The sequence below is a fragment of the Nycticebus coucang genome, chromosome 7 (assembly GCF_027406575.1).
Source record: "Nycticebus coucang isolate mNycCou1 chromosome 7, mNycCou1.pri, whole genome shotgun sequence".
Taxonomy (NCBI): Eukaryota; Metazoa; Chordata; class Mammalia; order Primates; family Lorisidae; genus Nycticebus; species Nycticebus coucang.
In genome coordinates this window covers 130,067,058-130,084,256 of record NC_069786.1, presented here as the reverse complement: position 1 = coordinate 130,084,256, position 17,199 = coordinate 130,067,058, and the positions used below count along the sequence as shown (strand labels likewise).

General features: G+C 48.2%; 1 protein-coding gene across 1 annotated transcript in view; it reads right to left on the bottom strand.

Moving 5' to 3' along the window:
- SAG (S-antigen visual arrestin) overlaps positions 1-10,422 on the bottom strand; it is a 31,252-nt gene extending 20,830 nt beyond the window's left edge. Inside the window, exons 1-4 of the mRNA XM_053597194.1 lie at positions 10,139-10,422; positions 4,725-4,785; positions 1,889-1,933; positions 275-468 (exon numbers count right to left, since the gene is read on the bottom strand). Of these exons, the coding sequence (XP_053453169.1) occupies positions 275-468; positions 1,889-1,933; positions 4,725-4,785; positions 10,139-10,210 (372 nt within the window). The 5' untranslated portion in view covers positions 10,211-10,422. The remainder of the gene's footprint in view (positions 1-274; positions 469-1,888; positions 1,934-4,724; positions 4,786-10,138) is intronic.
- Positions 10,423-17,199: the final 6,777 nt, after the last annotated feature.

Below are 17,199 nucleotides of genomic sequence, written 5' to 3'. Positions count from 1 at the left end.
ATGAAGGAGTAAGGCATGCTCATATAATTAGGTGGTCGGGAGAAGGGACATATCTAAACTGTGGGTTGAAACGGCGCCTTCAAAGGCTAAGAGGCTATTTTCAAGGTCTTAAAAAAAGACAGCCACAGACCTTGCAATCTAGAATTTCTTTCAAGGATGCAATTTACGGGCCCACAGATGTGAGGTCCTTTGTCCGTCCCCTTCCCTGTGCCCCCGTTCACATTGTAGGGTGCTGTGGGTGAAGGAAGCAGGACGAGGGCCAGGAGTCACCCACCGTGAGCAGGAAGGGGTACGTGTTGCTCCCCAGCTTCTTCAGCAGGCTCTCTTGCAGTTTCGTGGGGGTGCCCGCAGCTCCCACAGGAGGGTACACCTGGACCCGAGAGAAGTACAGGTCCCTGCGGAAGGTCAGGCCGATCACATCGATGTCCTCCTGGCCGTAGCGGAAGGCGCAGGTCAGAGAGACGTACACTGAGAAGGGGAGGGAGACAGTGTCAGATGCGCCCCTGGGCCTGGCGTCCGGCCCACCAGTGGAGTGGGCAACAGGACTCCAACCTTCAGCGTCTGGAAGGAGTGGGGTTTGAGAGAGCCATGCTATGCGGCTAGTCCGTGAGCTTTGAGAGAATCAGCCTCTTCTCAAAGGTTCCTGTTACTTCCCCTGCAAGGCTGGGTCAGAGGGTTTGAAAGCAGTTCCCTCCCACCTGCGTCATTTTGCCAAAATGGCAGAAATCTACATACTGAGAAGATGGATCCCTGTCCTCCTGACCCCCTTGTCCCCATCTTGCCTCTGTCTCTTCATCCACCAGCTCAGTGGCCTGGGAGGGCAGTGGCCTGGGAGGGCAAGCTGTCTGGAGGGAGGGAGGGGGCAGGGAGCAGACAGAGACTGGGCTGGACAGCAACTGGCCCTGCTCACTCTGCTTTCCTGCTTACTGAGCCTTCTCCACATCAGCACTTCTGAACATTCTGTTCATCGACCAGACTTAACCATGCCTCCAAAGCACCAAGAACTGTAGGAAAGCTCACTACACAGTTTTCAAAAAAGACACTAAGCACATATTTCTCAAATATAAAACCTATCAGAAGTGGCATCTCCAAGGACTTGCTAGCTGTTGGTTGAGGATTTTGCCTATGTCAGCTCCAAGGGTAACTGCCCCTTGCCACAGGCCACTTGTCCACCCTTCATTCAAGATGCCCAGAGATGGCCTGGCTTCACACTGCCCTCAGCAGGACTGGCTTCCCTAAGTGAAGGCACTGTTCTCAGGCCAACGGTATGGGCTTTTAGGACTCAAACCACACTTCTCCTGGAGCCAAAGACAAGCCGGGCACCCAGAAGGAACGTGGCTATGACACAGGGGGTGATTTGGGACCCTGTTTTAGCCATGCCCCCTCACTGCCAAGAGGGCCACAGCTGATACATTCCAATGGGCTCATCATGGGTTCAGAACAATTCCTTAGAGTTGCCACTAGCAACCACTCAAAAGGCATATTTAGAACGGAACTGAGCCAGTGACATTATCATAAGGGTAACTTGAATCCGTTCTAATTTAGCTTACGTAACTGTGATTAGTAACAAGTTACTTGTCACTCACATCACAACTGCCCGAGATCTTCAAGGGCACTGTGACCTTACTTCCCTGAGAACCAGGGAAGTAAGCCCAGAAGCACATCCTGGGTTCTACTGCCCCTGCCTCCAAGCTTGATTTCCCCCTTTTAGGATAAAACCACGAAGGAGCCCTGAGTTTGCCCCTAGCACAGGACTGCATGCGGCAGGGGCCAGCACACAGAGTGACAGACCTGGGCTATGTCCACCACTCACAGATCTGCTGCCCTGGACAGAGCCAGCCCGGAGACTCTCCCACCCTTCCAGGGAGGACGAGGAGCACCCTCTCACCTTTCTTTCCCTTCACGAGTTCAGGGTCAACCAGCACGACACCATCTAAGGCAAAAGAAGGAATGAACAGTGAGGGTGGAGGAGATCAAAGAAACCAGATAACCAGATGCTACTTTGAAAACTACATTAGGTGTGTGCTTTATTTGTTTTGTTTTTTGAGACAGAGTCCCATTCTGTTGCCTATCGAGAGTGTTGCAGCGTCATAGCTCACAGCAACCTCAGACTCTTGGGTTTAAGCGATCCTCTTGCCTTAGGCTGCAGGCTAGCTGGGACTACAGGTGCCTGCCATGACTCCCAGCGACAATTGCCCGTGTAATCCATGTTCATTACAAGAAAATTAAAAAGGAAAGTTAAAGAGCAAACGAAGTCATTCAGATTCCCACTACCCAGAATAATCCATTGTCAAGATACTTGGTGCAGAATTATTTCCATACACATATACATTTAATTATATGAATGTTTTTACTATAAAAACAACCCTATTGTACGTACTGTTCAGTTAACTTTTTCCCAAACAACTGTATATTGCAAACATCTGTTCACGTTCACATACGTGTGTGTATATAATATACTACACATTTTACTAGCTACATATTACTCCATGAAATGGATGTGTCATAAATTATTTAATATACCTCCTATTGTTAGGGCATTTGTATTATTTCCAATCTTTCCTATCATAATGAATATTATGAATAATCTTTTTTTTGAGACACAGTCTTACTCTGCTGCCCAGGCTAGAGTGCTGGGGTGTCATAGCTCACAGCAACCTCAAACTTCTGGGCTCAACCAATCCTCTTATCTCAGCCTCCTGAGTAGCTGGGCCTACAGGTGTCTGCCACAAACCCAGCTAGTTGTTCTACTTTTAGTAGAGATGGAGTCTTGCTCTTGTTCAGGCTGGTCTCAAACTCCTGAGCTCAAACAATCCACCCACCTCAGCCTCCCAGATTGCTGGGATTATAGGCATGAGCCACCTTGGCTGGCCTGATGAACAATTTCATACGAAAATCTTTATGTCTCTCCGTGATTTTTAAAAAATAAATTACCAGAGCGGTGCCTGTGACTCAGTGAGTAGGTTGCTGGCCCCATATACTGAGGGTGGCGGGTTCAAACCCAGCCCCTGCCAAACTGCAACAAAAAATAGCCAGGTGTTGTGGTGGGTGCCTATAGTCCCAGCTACTTGGGAGGCTGAGGCAAGAGAATTGCCTAAGCCCAGGAGTTGGAGGTTGCTGTGAGCTGTGACGACACAGCACTCTACCGAGGGCGATAAAGTAAGACTCTGTCTCTAAAAATGAATAAATAAATAAATAACCAGATTGGATTTGGCTTTTGATAACATGCTGCCAGAGGGCTGAGTATGGTGGTTCATACCTGTAATCCTGATACTCTGGGAGGCAGAGGCAGGTGGATTGCCTGAACTCAGGAGTTTGAGACCAGGCTGAGCAAGAGCGAGACCCTATCTCTAAAAATAGCCAGAAGTTATGGCAGGCACCTGTAGTCCCAGGACTAGGGAGGCTGAGGCAAGAGGATCACATAAGTCCAGGAGTTTGAGGTTGCTGTGAGCTGTGATGCCGTGGTATTCAATCCAAGGTGACAGAATGACACTGTCTCAAAAACAAACAAACAACAACAAAAAATAACCTTCCAGAGAGGTTTTTTTCAAGAAACATTTTCATCTTCTGTTCCTGAAACTATCAGTGTTTCTACTTTTGTTTTTAAAACAAGTTTTTATGTTGAAATAGTTATAGATGCACAGGAAGTTGCAAAGATAGTACAGTATCCTTCATCTAGTTTCTTCCCATGGTTACATCTGACATAATTATAGTACAGTATCAAAACTAGGAAGCTGACAGGCACATTTTGAAGGACGCTTTGGTTCTTTTCAGTTTGGAGCTCTTACAAATAGAGCTGCTATGAATAATCATGTAGAGGGTTTTGTGAGGACATAAGTTTTCATTTCTCTGGGATAAATGCCCAGGATGTCATTGTCGGGTCATGTAAGTATATGGTTAGTTTTTTAAGAAACTGCTGAACTGCTTTTCAGAGCAGCTGTACCACGTTCCCACCCGCCGCCCGTGAGTGAGCCGCTTTCTCTGCGCCCCTGTCAGCATTTCGGATTGTCACTGCCTTTTATTTTAGCCGTTTTGATAGCATTTATGGTGTTAATTTGCATTTCCCTGGTGGCTGCTGATGTGAACATCTCGCGAGCTTGTCATCCCTCTGTCTTCTTTGGTGAAATGTCTTTTCATGTCTTTTGCCCATTTGCTCATTGGATTTTGCTTTTTTTAACTCTCAAGCTTTGTGCATTCTTCTTTTTTTAAATATTCTTTTTCCCTTTTTTCTGTTTATTTATTTATTTATTCACTTTGTCACCCTGGGTAGAATGCTGTGGCATCGTCGTAGCACACAGCAACCTCAAAGCCCGGGGCTCCAGTGATCCTATTGCCTCAGCCTCCTGAGTAGCTGGGACTACAGGCGCTTGCCACAACGCCTGCCTAGTTTTTCTGTTTAGTAGCAGTGGTGTCTCGCTCTTGCTCAGGCTGGTCTTGAACTCGTGAGCTCAGCCATCCTCCAGCCTCGGCCTCCCAGAGTGCTGAGATTACAGGCGTAAGTCACCACGCCCAGCCTTGAGCGTTCTTCATATATTATAGAAGAATCCTGAGTCTCTTTACCTTCTAAAATTGTTTCCAATCAGCCATTGGCACCTCACTGATGTTTTAATTTGCATTTCTATAATTAGATTACCAGCAAGGTTGATTTTTTTTTTTTTTTTTTTAGAAACACAAAACTAGCTGTTGCTGATGACTTACAGGAAGTTTTACTCCAGACAACTTACCCACAGGCTCTACTTCGCTGACGTGGTCTATATAGTCTCTCTTCCCCAGGTAGATGGTCACCTGTGGGAGGAACAGGCGTGGGTTTTAAATGGCCAGAGAACACTAAGCGAAGGGATCCATGCTAAAAACTAGCAAAACCCAAATCTTTTCATTAGTCCTGAAGTGAGGAGGCTATGCCACTTGTGTGTTACCCCTCTCCTTCCCGACGGGCCATGGGCAAGGTGTGCTCTGCCCTCACTCCTCACAGATTTGCTCTCAGGAATTCTTCCCACCTCTCAGGATGGCCAGGGGCTCCCTGCTCTCCCCACCTTTCCCCATTAAGCCCAGGGCTGATATCAACCAGGAAACTTGCTGAATTAACTGAACACTTGAGTGGAAAGTTCTATCCCTGCAAATGAGACCATTATCACTCATTTGCATGTTAAATAATTTATTTCAAGTTGTAGAATGAAAGTCTTCCCCTCCTTGTTAAGAGAATTTCTGGACTGAGCAAAGAGGTGGGTGCTCTGAGGTATCCTGGAAATCCTGTTAGGTAAGCTTCTGCACAGGTACCCCTGAACCTGTGCTCTGAGGAAGGTGGGGGGTTGCTGGCTGGGGAGGGGATGACTACGGTCTGGGCCCTCACCCTGCCTGCATCCACACCCTTGGCAGTGAAGCTCTCTTTACACCCTTTGTAGGAGAGCGTGCGTTAGGTCCCCACAGTCTGTCACTTTAACCCATGCTAAAACAGTAAGAATTCAGATAAGGACCCCCTTATAATTGTGTCCTGTTCCCAAAAGATGTACCTACCATACCCCTGTCCCCCCCTTCCCTCTAACAAAGACAATCAATGTAACCTGTTACTGTGTACCCTCAATGAATCCCCAATTGAAAAAAAAAGAGTAAATTATGATAACAAATTCATTCAAACCTAATGCATTCATATATTTGTGCTAAGTGGAGGAATAATAGGGATGTGTTGGCTGTTTATAGTATGCATAATGTTTAAGAGAATTCAGTGTATCAGCAAATCAAAGAGAATGCATTATGATTTCAATTTATAATATATAACTGGATAATGTAGTAACTTCTGACTGTATGTCCAATGTATAAGAAACTTTGACTCAACTTAAAACACAGCATTGGAATATGTAAGAAAACCTAATATTCATCATATTTATAAGTTTCATATATTAGAGTTACTAAAATTCTTTTTGTTAGACAATTGAATGATGTGAAATAAAAGCAAGTATATTAAAAAAAAAAAAAAAAGAATTCAGAGTCCTCTGTGCATCTTGAAGCCATCACAGTATTTACCAGTCTGGTGCACAAAGGAAGCCACTCAGTGTTTGCTGAGTGTGCTGTGACTGCAAGCACTCACCTTGGCCAGCCCCTCGTTCTGACACCCATTTTTAATTCCATGACCAGCCCATATCATTTTTGCTGGCATTAAATCCTCTTCTATACTATACCCCCCCCACCTGTATCTGACGTCCTAACGTGGGTTCCTGTGCCTTCTAGGTTATGTGCATGATTGACGTTGAAGCAATTTCAGGCAAATGCTACCAGAACCCTGGTTTATAGATAAGATTCCATGGGGAATCTCCTAAACCCAGGGCCAGTCGCTGCATGGAGGCCTCAGTGGCCTAGGCAAGGGTGGGAGGTGGCATCTGAGAGAGCACAGGCCTCCTAAACACCCCGGGTGTCTTGGCTCTGCCCTCCAGATCCACATGCCACCCTGCGGGGCTGACCCAAGTGAGCCACTCCAGTGGATTCCCTGGTCTCTGGCTTCTGGGAAAGGCAGGCTGGAAGTCGGTGGGAGGGAAGAAAGGAAATAGGTGTTTGTCCCCACTGGCCCGGAGCTGGCACAGCGACCCACCTGGGATCACCATTCCTAGCAGCTGGCCCTGCTGGCCCCTGAGTTCTGGTACCTGCTCCTGCCTCAGGCCCAGGGAGGTGTGAGCGCCCAGCTGCTGCTGGTCCCAGTGAGGTTGTCCAGCTCTCTCATCCACACCTCCCCACACCTGAGTAAACAGCTTCTTTCGAGAAACTCTCATCCCATCCCCCTTTTTGGAGGGTGTCTTGCAGGAACCCTAACGGCATTGCCACCCTGCTGCTCACTGCCTGCCGGCAGCTCACTAGCTCCCTATGGAATAAAATCTGGTCCCTTGAATGCGGCCAGCAGGGCCATTTACCTCCTAGTACCAAGCCACCCTGAGGGTCCTGTGCCTCCCCTGGGGTCAGGCCACAGCAGCTTGGCCCTCGTTCCCCACACACCACTGATTCATGCCCTGTCCCCAGTGTTCCCACGTGGGGAGGGCCCTGCTGCATCTCCACCTGGGGAAATCTTATGTACACTTCAGGGGACACTACAGGGTCCCCAGACCTCATGCACCTGGCAAAGGCTGGCCTTTGGTGCCCCAGAAGCGTGTGGCCTGCGATCCCACCCACCTGGCCCACACTGTGTGTGGCTCTTGTGTAGGAGCCTGTCCCCTCCAGTAGACTTTGAACTCCACAAATTGGGAAAATGCTACTTTCACTCTTCCACACATAGTCACAGAGGCCCCAGCAGCTCTGTTGGGCACTGGAGATAAAAACCAAATAGGACACCCCGTTGGCCCTCGAGATCCCTGCTCTTTGGCTAGAAGCCCCACAGGTGAACTGGCAATCACACCCCTGGGGTAAATGCCAGGGCAAAGGCGGTCGGGAGGGCAGTGGGGGGAAAGGAGAGAGTGAAGTTTCTTCCTTTCAAAGGAGGATCTCCTAAGTGGTGAACAGGACAGATAGCAGAGCCAGGTAACAAGGGAGGAGGAGGGAGTGCTGTCTGGGTAAAAAAAAGCAACATATGCAAAGCCCAAAGCCAAGAGCAGGGCACACGGCAGCTGCCGAGGCTCCACCTCGGGTGAGCGGCCACCAAACGGGGACACCGGCTGCTGCCAGAAAGGGTCTTCTAGGCCCTGACCCTAGAGAACCTCTAGGAAGATGTTGAAACATTTTAAGCAGGGTGAAAGACCTGATTTAAATAGCATTTAGAGGAGCTAAACAGAGAAAAAGTATTTGGAAGAATTATTAATAAACGGCATTGAGAGTTCTCAGCATGTTCCCAGTGCCAAGCCCAGTGCTCGGACACCATAGTTTCACTTAATCCTCACAACAACTCTCTGCGATAGGAATTAATCCCATGTCCTAGAGAGGGACACTGAGACTTGGGGGGTGTGAGCAGCAAGGGGCAAGTCAGTTACGCGGCCTGACTGTGGCCAGGCGGAGGGCACAGAAGAGTGGATGGGAGGGAGCGAGGTAGGTGGAGAGTGTGGGGGTTTCCTTCTCTTTCAAGCTTTGGCTGCAAGGGAAGGAGAACTAGAAAGGGGAGAGGGTCAGGGGAGTTGGTGGTGGTTGTTTTTAAGATGCATGAGGCCAGTGCTTGTTGTTAGGTTTGGGTGAAGGACTAGAAGAGAAGGAGAAGCTGCAGACACAGCCCGTTAGGAGGGACTGACAGCAGGGACCCCTGAGGAGGACCGTGGGACCCAGGGTGTGAGTAGCAGTGAACCTCAGATGGCAGCGAAGGCCCCTGCAGCTGCAGTGGGAAGGTCAGGGGAAGAGTGGGACCAGGCTGAGACGTGGGCCCTCGTGATCGTAGCCAGCCTGATGGGGGCCCACCCAACAGCCACACCCCTTCTCCCTGGATAAAAGTGGCCAACTGTGTTCAGCATCTGCCATCCTCCCCACTGTGTCCTAAGAGGCCAGTCCAGGGGATGATTCTGGACTGGCCTGATCTAATTATGATCATCTAATTCCTTTGGTTCAGGATTGGTTTAGGGTGATCATGTGACCAGTTTTGATCAATGAGATGTGAGAGAAGTCTGCCTGAGGGATTCTGGGAAAGATTTTCTGACCCTTGTAAGAGAGCCCACGAGGCCATGGCCTCTTCCTTCCTCCAAGTGAGGGTGAGACATCCGGGGCTGGGGTAATTACCTCCCCACCTGCTGGAAGATGCGGCTCACAGATGAGGGCAGAGACAAGAGAATAGCAGGGAAGTGGAAGCAGAGCCCTGCCGTACGATGGCTGAAATTGTACAGTGGTTGCAGGGGAAATGACTCTAATACATGATGCATTGATAAATTCTATCTATAGACAAAAAACTCTGAATTTCTTGGTTCAAAGAATGTCTAGGTATGAGAGGAAACAACAGGAGAAACCAGCAAAAGTGGTTTCCTTAAAGCAGGCTGGAGAGATACAAGTTGAGAAAGAGTTTGAAGAATGAAAGTCTGTGGGATACCCAACTTGTCACCCCCTAGAATCAGAGTACTAGATGAAAATGACAGAATTCCTCAGCGAAGAGAGGAAAGGGCAGAGGAAGGAATGTGCACAGCCCAGGTCTCTTGGGTGGCACTATAAGGACTGGACAGCTTATTCTGAGGCCAGAGATTAAAAACCAAACAGGACACCCTATTGGCTCTCAAGGTCCCTACTCTTTGGTTGGAAGCCCTACAAATGAACTGGCAGTTGCACCCCTGGGGTAAAGTAGACTTCGGAAGTCAGCCAAAAGAACAATCTAGAATAATCTAGATCCACCCTGGTAGCCACTAGTTACAGGTAGCTCCTCGAAATATGGCCACTCCAAATTGACATGTGCAGTCAATATATACCAGCTTTCAATGACTTGACAAAAGAGTAAAAAATATGTCATCATTTTTCACATTTCACAAGTTAAAATGGTATTTTTTATCTGTTAGGTTAAATATAATAAAGTATTAAGGTGAATGCTACTTGCTGCTTCTTATTTTTTAATGCATCTACTAGAAAATTTAAAATTACATATGTGGCTTGCACTGGAGGGTGCTGAGCTAGAGCACTGACTCCTATAAAACCGTCAAGTAGAGCAGCGAGGATCCATCACCAGAGGCCTGGGCCAGAAATTCATGGGCACATTGGGATCACCTAACATGACCCTGGAGAGTGGTAGAAAAGGAGCAAATTGGGCATGTTCCCTTCTCCAGTGGCCCTGCAGGCCAACTGAGGTCTGAGAGGCTGGCAGTGGGGAAAGCGTCCCCTTGATCAGCATCTGGACTTTCCCCAGGCACAGCACATGACAGACAAAGGGCCAAGTGTGTCACAGGTACTGATGAAATAGTTTGAAATGGTAAGCGAGGCGCTCATGGTGGCTTGAAAAAGAAGTCGAGGTGGGGGTAAGAATGTGGGGCCTCAAATTAGGAGAGTATTGAGGGTTGCAGGACTGAACTCTCAGTGGGATTGAAGGAAAGCTGTATTTCTGTAATTCATTCACTCCTGTATGTCTCCTCGACCACCCATCTGAGACAGATGGAAAATAGGCACAGGCTTCCCTAACCAACAAAGGGTGTCTACACATTACTCGAACCAGGTCCATTTATTGATTCTTCTTTTACAATAATTTCCGTCAAGCTGCACCACTTACCGATTTGTCCCGGGAGATCTTCTTGAAGATAACATGGTTCGGTTCAGACTTACTGGTCTTCCCACTGGCCATATTGCCTGTCCCCAGAAGGTTCTTCTGCCTTGGTCTGTACGTCAGGTGTTAGCGTGCTGGGAAAAGGAAAAGCAATCCTACATACCAAGTCAAGAACATCATGGGTACATCCACTGGGCATTTCCTTCTAACCTGCTTCAACACCCTAGTTATATTAAAGAAAGTATTTGCATACTTATTTTACTGTGGTCTGCCATTTTTTAAAAGTCTTTCATTTTTCTTGGTAAGATTCAAACATTCGCAGTGAAGCCCACCAGGGATTCTAGCTAGACTCCAAGAGAAGGTTGTACTTTTTGACTAAACCTTTAGCGTTGTCACACTTAGCCAGGTTGAATTTAAGGTTCTATCAGGACCGTGTTTTGTAGCAAATAAATAGAAAAAGCTCCTGAAAAGCACAACATAACCACCTCCCAAAATCAGTTTTCAAAGAATATGTTAAAATCCTCAAAGTTCAACTCAGCTACTCATACTAAGCAGTGTTCTCCTTTCCTGCTCTCTCTTCCCACTCCTGAGTTTTCCAGGAGGCCATCTGAGTGGCCTGGAATTAAGTCCATTTCAAGTTTCCTTAACTAGCAAAGTCTTATGGAAACCCACACAGAAAAGGTGAACCAGGGGCAGACCGGCTATGTGGAAATGCCCATGTTGCTCCTCCCATAACCTGCCCTGAGCCATGGTGGTCACATACCTTGTGCTTTGTCCCCAACCAAGTGGGATGGGCTGGGTGGCAAGGGGAGGGTCCCTACACCCTTGAATATCGAGCAGCCAGCCTCTGCCCTAGGCAAGCTGGCCCTGTCTCACCAGGTGACCACTCGGAGGCTCGGGCAATGTGTGTGTGGGATCTGCAGGGGATCTGGCAAAGAGGCCCGGCACCCTGGTCTCTTTGTGTAGCAGCCAGATCCCATTTAAGGAGCAGGCTGGATTAGCGCTGAGATGGGGAACTGGTGGTTTCAGCAGTTCTAAGCATTAGGCAAGCCCCCACCTCTACCTCCTCCATACAGAGGGTCCCATGGATGGGTGAGTCATCTGGCTCACTTGGGGAAGGCAGGATGGGAGGGACAACAGATAAATGAAAGCTACTCCTTATCCTAAACCTCTTTGGGTTCTGGAAATAGACTGATTATCCCTTCACCCCCAGAATCCCCAAGACAGGAGATTTGATTAAACTTGATTAAACTCAGCAGCCAGCTAATTCAACCTTGGAGGTGGGGGTGTAAACAAAAGGTCAAGGAGAAACGTCAACCTCTAGAGATGAACCTGGTATTGTGCCAGCCGAGCTAGGTACACTCCTCTCCTCCACCCAGGTCCTCCTGAGTGCATTAGGGGTCCCGTCAGATCCCCTCACCCCAGGTCGTGTCTCTGGGACCTAAGCTCTTCCACTCCTAGCGCCCCCTCAGGAGTCCACACCATCACCTTTGCTCCTCTGGGCCACAATGACTCTCCGCTGTCCACTATGTCCCTCTCTACCTGCCAGACCCTTCTCAGCACCTGGACAGAGACAGTCCTAAGCCCTGAACTGTCATCCCTCCTGACACTGGCCCATTGCTCCCAGGACCACAGGCAGAAACCTGGTGGCAGCCCCAGCCTCTGCCTGCCCTGCTGTCCCTTTTGCCGGGAAGGAGCCTCTCCTCTCTCCCCTTCGGCCCTTCAGATTTTGACTAGGAGTCACTTCCTCAGAGGAGTCATCTCCAACATCCAGGACCAGGTTGGAGGCACGGTTGCACTTCACCCCCGCTTGGGAGATTATTCTAGTCTCTCTTCTCTTGCTTGGCTCCACGCTCCAAGAGGGCAGGGGCCCAAGCCATGTGTTCCATTCACCTTCGTGTTCACAGTGCCAGAACAATACCTGCTCAGAGAACATTCAGAGAACAGATGGAAGGCACAGTGGACTTCACTGGGGAACTAAGCAGGTATGTGCAGGAAGCCTCTCCTGACATTTGGGGTGTTGGCAGCTATCGACACATTCCAGCAGCTTCCATCTAAGTCTGCACAGTGCCTGCTGGGGCCTGTAACCTCTGACGGTCTCCTCACTGGTCTCTCCCTCGCCGTCTTGGCTCCAGTCCACTGACTGCCCTGCTCTGCAGGGCCTTTGTCCTTCTGTTTCCTCCCGGACAGCCAGGGGGCCACTCCCTCAGCTTCTCTGAGTCTTTACTTCAGTGTTGTCCATCGTACACCCCATTGTGACCCACTCGGCTCACATTTTTCCTTCCCCGTAGTAGTCACCATCTAACATACAAGGAAGCTTTCCTGCTTCTTGTCTAGTCTCTGCACTCCCCATGCCCCCAGGACCTGCTGGGATGTAAATTCCAGACACGTGGAGATCCTTGACTGCTCCGTATCTCTCCCATCTCCAGCATCTAGAATGTGGGCCCCACTACATCCTTGGAGCAAATCAAGTCTCTGGATTGCAATAGTGTTAATGGCTGGTGCTTATTCCTTAATTTTGCCTAAAATTGGTAAAGCTTCTTTATTTCCAAGGGAAAAAATTTTTTAAAGAGAAAAATGGTAGCTAATAAACATAAATGGAATCATGAATTTTTTTTTTTCTGCAGTTTTTTTTGGCCGGGACTGGGTTTGAACCCACCACCTCTGGTATATGGGGCCAGCACCCTACTCCTTTGAGCCACAGGCACCACCCATGAATTTTTTTTTTTTTTTTTTTTTAATTTGGCCGGGGCTGGGTTTGAACCCGCCACCTCCGGCATATGGGACCGGCGCCCTACCCGCTGAGCCACAGGCACCGCCCTTTTTTTTTTTTTTTTATAGAGACAGAGTCTCACTGTACCGCCCTCGGGTAGAGTGCTGTGGCGTCACACGGCTCACAGCAACCTCTAACTCTTGGGCTTACGCGATTCTCTTGCCTCAGCCTCCAGAGCAGCTGGGACTACAGGCGCCCGCCACAACGCCCAGCTATTTTTTTTTTTTGTTGTTGTTGTTGCAGTTTGGCCAGGGCTGGGTTTGAACCCGCCACCCTCGGCATATGGGGCCGGCGCCCTACTCACTGAGCCACAGGCGCCACCCCATGAATTTTTTTTTAAGACAGATTAATTTTGTTGCTGTCAGTAGAATGGCATCACAACTTATGGCAACCTCAAACTCTTGGGCTCAAGTGATCCACCAGCCTCATCCTCCCAGAGTGCTAGGATTACAGGCATGAGCCATTGCACCAGAGGAATGATGTTTTCTTGAAACTTTTTTGACAGTCTTATTCTGTCACCCGGGTTGAGTGCAGTGATGTCATTACAGCTCACTGCAACCTCAAATTCTTTTTTTTTTTTTTTGCAGTTTTTTTTTTTGGCCAAGGCTGGGTTTGAACCCACCACCTGCAGGATATGGGGCCAGCGCCCTACTCCTTTGAGCCACAGGAGCCACCCAGCAACCTCAAATTCTTGGGCTCAAGTGATCCTTCCATCTTGGCCTCCCACAGTGCTAAGATTACAGGTGGCAGCCACCATGCCCTGGCCTAGTTTATCATTTGATAAACTCTGATTGCCTGCTTTTTTATTTTTTGTACTTTTGATACTTTGACATTTGGGCACCGTTGACCCTAGAGAGATGGCCCCTCCCAAGACTAGCCAATTCCCAGAGACAGTAAACAATCATCTTATACCAACTACTCCATCTAGGGCCCACACCCCCAGCCCTCATCAGGCTCTTCCACACCAGGCCACCCTCGTGATGGACGACCCAGTCCCCTCTGGGTCAGGTATCGAACAACTAGCGATGACCCGAACACTCGAGCTGGCTGGAATTATTCAATGTGGCCAACCCTAAACCTACTTCCTCTGCCTGGCCAAATTCCTTCCCACAAAAACCACAAAAAGACTCTTACCCACGTTTCCCTCCCTCCTCAGCCACCCTCGGCATTTCACTGTGGGCTGTGGGGTACGGCCAGTCCCTCCTTGTGGGAACGGCTCTTGTCTCCTGATCTGTTGGCCTCACCATGTCTGAAGGACAGTGAAACCTACATTTCACAAGAAACCAGGCATGAAAGTGATGCCACATGGACCCTGGTCTCATCACAAGGTGCATCACAGGTCCAGGCGTTCATCTCAGCATCGTCAGTGGCGTCAGCCACATGTGATGTGTTCCTGTGGGTTAACTTGAACCCACGAGGCTTTAGACGACACCATTTCATGGGGAATGTAAGGAATAGCTAAATGGCATAAGAGAGCTGCCAGACAAAACCCTAAGTCAATGCCATAGAAAGAGGACATACAAAAGACACTGGGGACTCAACATCCAGATGCATTGTGTGGTCCCAGATGGGACAAACAGGAGGTCCAGGACATTTTAGGTCCACTGGGATGGTCGGAACATGGTTAAGATGAAATTGCTGGAACAGGAAGGTAGAGATTGTGACTGCAGAGAAGGCTATAGGATGCCACGTGTCTGACACACACATGTATTTACACACATGTACGGATGCTTGTACACATTTATATATACACATACACACGCATGTTCATGTGCTAATGCAAGAAGGAGCAAACGTCTCTGTGTGGTGGAAATGGTAGGGTGTCTATTTTTTCCCTTAAAATTACAAAGATAAAAGAAGGGAAAGTAGCCGGGGCTCTTCTTAGAGGGCTACCTGAGCTGCGGCTGCAGGACCTGTGCCCAGTCTGCAGCAGTAGGCGTTCCTGGAGTCCCCGCTCTCCTGCTGCGCTGGGGCTGCCCCGCCCCAGAAGGCCCCAGACTGGCCACGCTTAGTCACTGACCTGCCAATACCTAGCAGGTGAGAAGATGTGGGGTGGACAGCATGACAGATCTCACCTTTTTTGGAAATGTCATTGCCAACCCTTCGGCCTCTGGTGACTTTTTTTCTCTTGGTGAAGAAACAAGAAAAATAAGGACAGTCTTGTGAGTTTTTTTCGAAGAGACAAATTTGTTCATTATAAAGCACTGCCTTTTAAGATTCTGGGATTCTCAGGTTTTTGGTACCAATCCTTCTTCTGCCCTTCCCCCTCCATCCCCCCCCCCCCCCGTTTGCTAAGTGCACCACTTCATGAGTCTTGGTGATTCTACACAGTTGTGTAACCACCACCGTGATCAAGCCATAGAACATTCCACAAGTTCCCTGGCACCTATTTCTGTCAACTGCCCCACCAACTCTCTAGTCTCAGGCTACCACAGATCTGCCTTCTGTCATCAGCTTTTCATTTTCTAGAATTTTACTGTGAAATTTTAAAACACCCCAAAGTTGGAAGAGTAACACAATAAACACCCACACAGTCAACACCAGGATTTGACAATGAACATTTTTCTCCAGGAGCCATCTATGTCTATTGTTTTTTCCTTTTTGAACATTTGAAAGGAAATGTAGACATCATGACACTTCACTCATAAATATTTCAGAGCACAGCTCTGAAGCATAGGAACATAAACGTCCTTTCTTTTTGTAAAATAAGAGTGCACAGTAGTTGAGAAAAAAGTCCTTACTTGGTAAGTATAAAAAGTAGGCAACTTTCCCCTACATTTCTTTTCAAAACAAACTGGCCTATGACTTGCCAAACTCTGGGAAGCACGGACTATAGCAATCAATACCTGTTTCTCTAGAGCTGGGCCCTGTGTTTCATCTCCAAACACTAAACACAGCGTGTAGGGTGGGGATGGGAGGACAGTAAGCTAAGAGGCTTACATAGGCTTTGGGGCCAGGTTGTCGTCTTCAGGGTTTATTAGGGCACAGGCTGCTGAACATCAGCTACAGAATGGACACCGTATGTCCCGTGGCCTTAATGAAACAGAAAACACAAGGGAAGTTTCAGGCAACTGGTAGTTTTGAAGAGTGCCAGAGATCAGGGCTTGTAAAAGCTACTTTAATTCTGACACGTATCTCTTAGCCAATCTATGTAAACACCAGAGGATCTGCGCAGGGTTGGGCACGCTAGTAATATCTGAAATCATACAGGCAATCCAGTGGGCTTCTCAAGGGATGAAGAGAGCTTTAAAAAATCACTTCATCCACGCTCTACCCCTTAGTAGGATCTCTTCTGTAACAGCTCCAACAAGTTGTTGAAGGCTTTTAGGGATGAGGAAATCATTACCTTGCTGTATGTCCACTTTTCTTTGAAAGCATGGTAGCCTGGAATCGGCTTCTCTGCTACTTCTCAGTTGCTCCAGGTCGGTCTCTCCTTCCCTTGGGACTCCTTCATGATTAGAAGGGTGCTCATTCCTCATGGCTATTGAAACCCTCTTACTGCCCTGGGGTCCTACCCCTAGACAGATTTCAAATGTCCACCTGGAAGCATCATGCTAAGGGTGGTATCCGCATTCTAAGTTCTGCGTAATGGGAGCATTTTGTACAAGCAGCCCCAGAGGAGTCCTGGGTTCTGTGGCCCACTGATGAATCCACTGTGACACTGAGAAAGTGCCTTGGCCGATTTCCTTTCTTCTTCTGTATAATGGCAGTTGGGAAGATTCTCAGAATGTGTAGGTGAGCTCTTGAGAAGGTGAATTCTTGTGCAGGACAGAGGCAGGACGATTCTGGTGAAGATTTTCTCTGGTCTCCCCCGGAGGTGTCTGGGTGCTTCTTTTCCCTTCACTCATGCCACCCGGACCCCACATCTGACCGGAGGTTCTGACGGTGCTGCTTCAACACAAGAATGTGGAACCAATCGAAAACCCAGGGTCCTTCCCCTGGGATCTGCCTCCTGAGGTTGTGTGTGAAATTGTGCAGCTTTGCCTCTTCCCGGGGAGAGGCCACACTTTTCTTCAGATCCACTGCTATGAATCAAAAGTCCAAACACACTACTATCATTTTTTTTTTGGAATTAGAGAAGGTAGCTGCACTATATTGTACCTGTACTAAATGCCACTTTAAATTGGTTTATATTACATGGACCTCATATCAGTAAATTTAAAAATAAACACACTTTCAACACAGCCTTGTGTGTACACGTGTGAATATAAAGCAAAATGTCACACCTCTACCCTTACCTGTTCTTACTTTTATGAATGACTTTTCTTCCCTCTTTATCTCCCTTTCAGCTGGT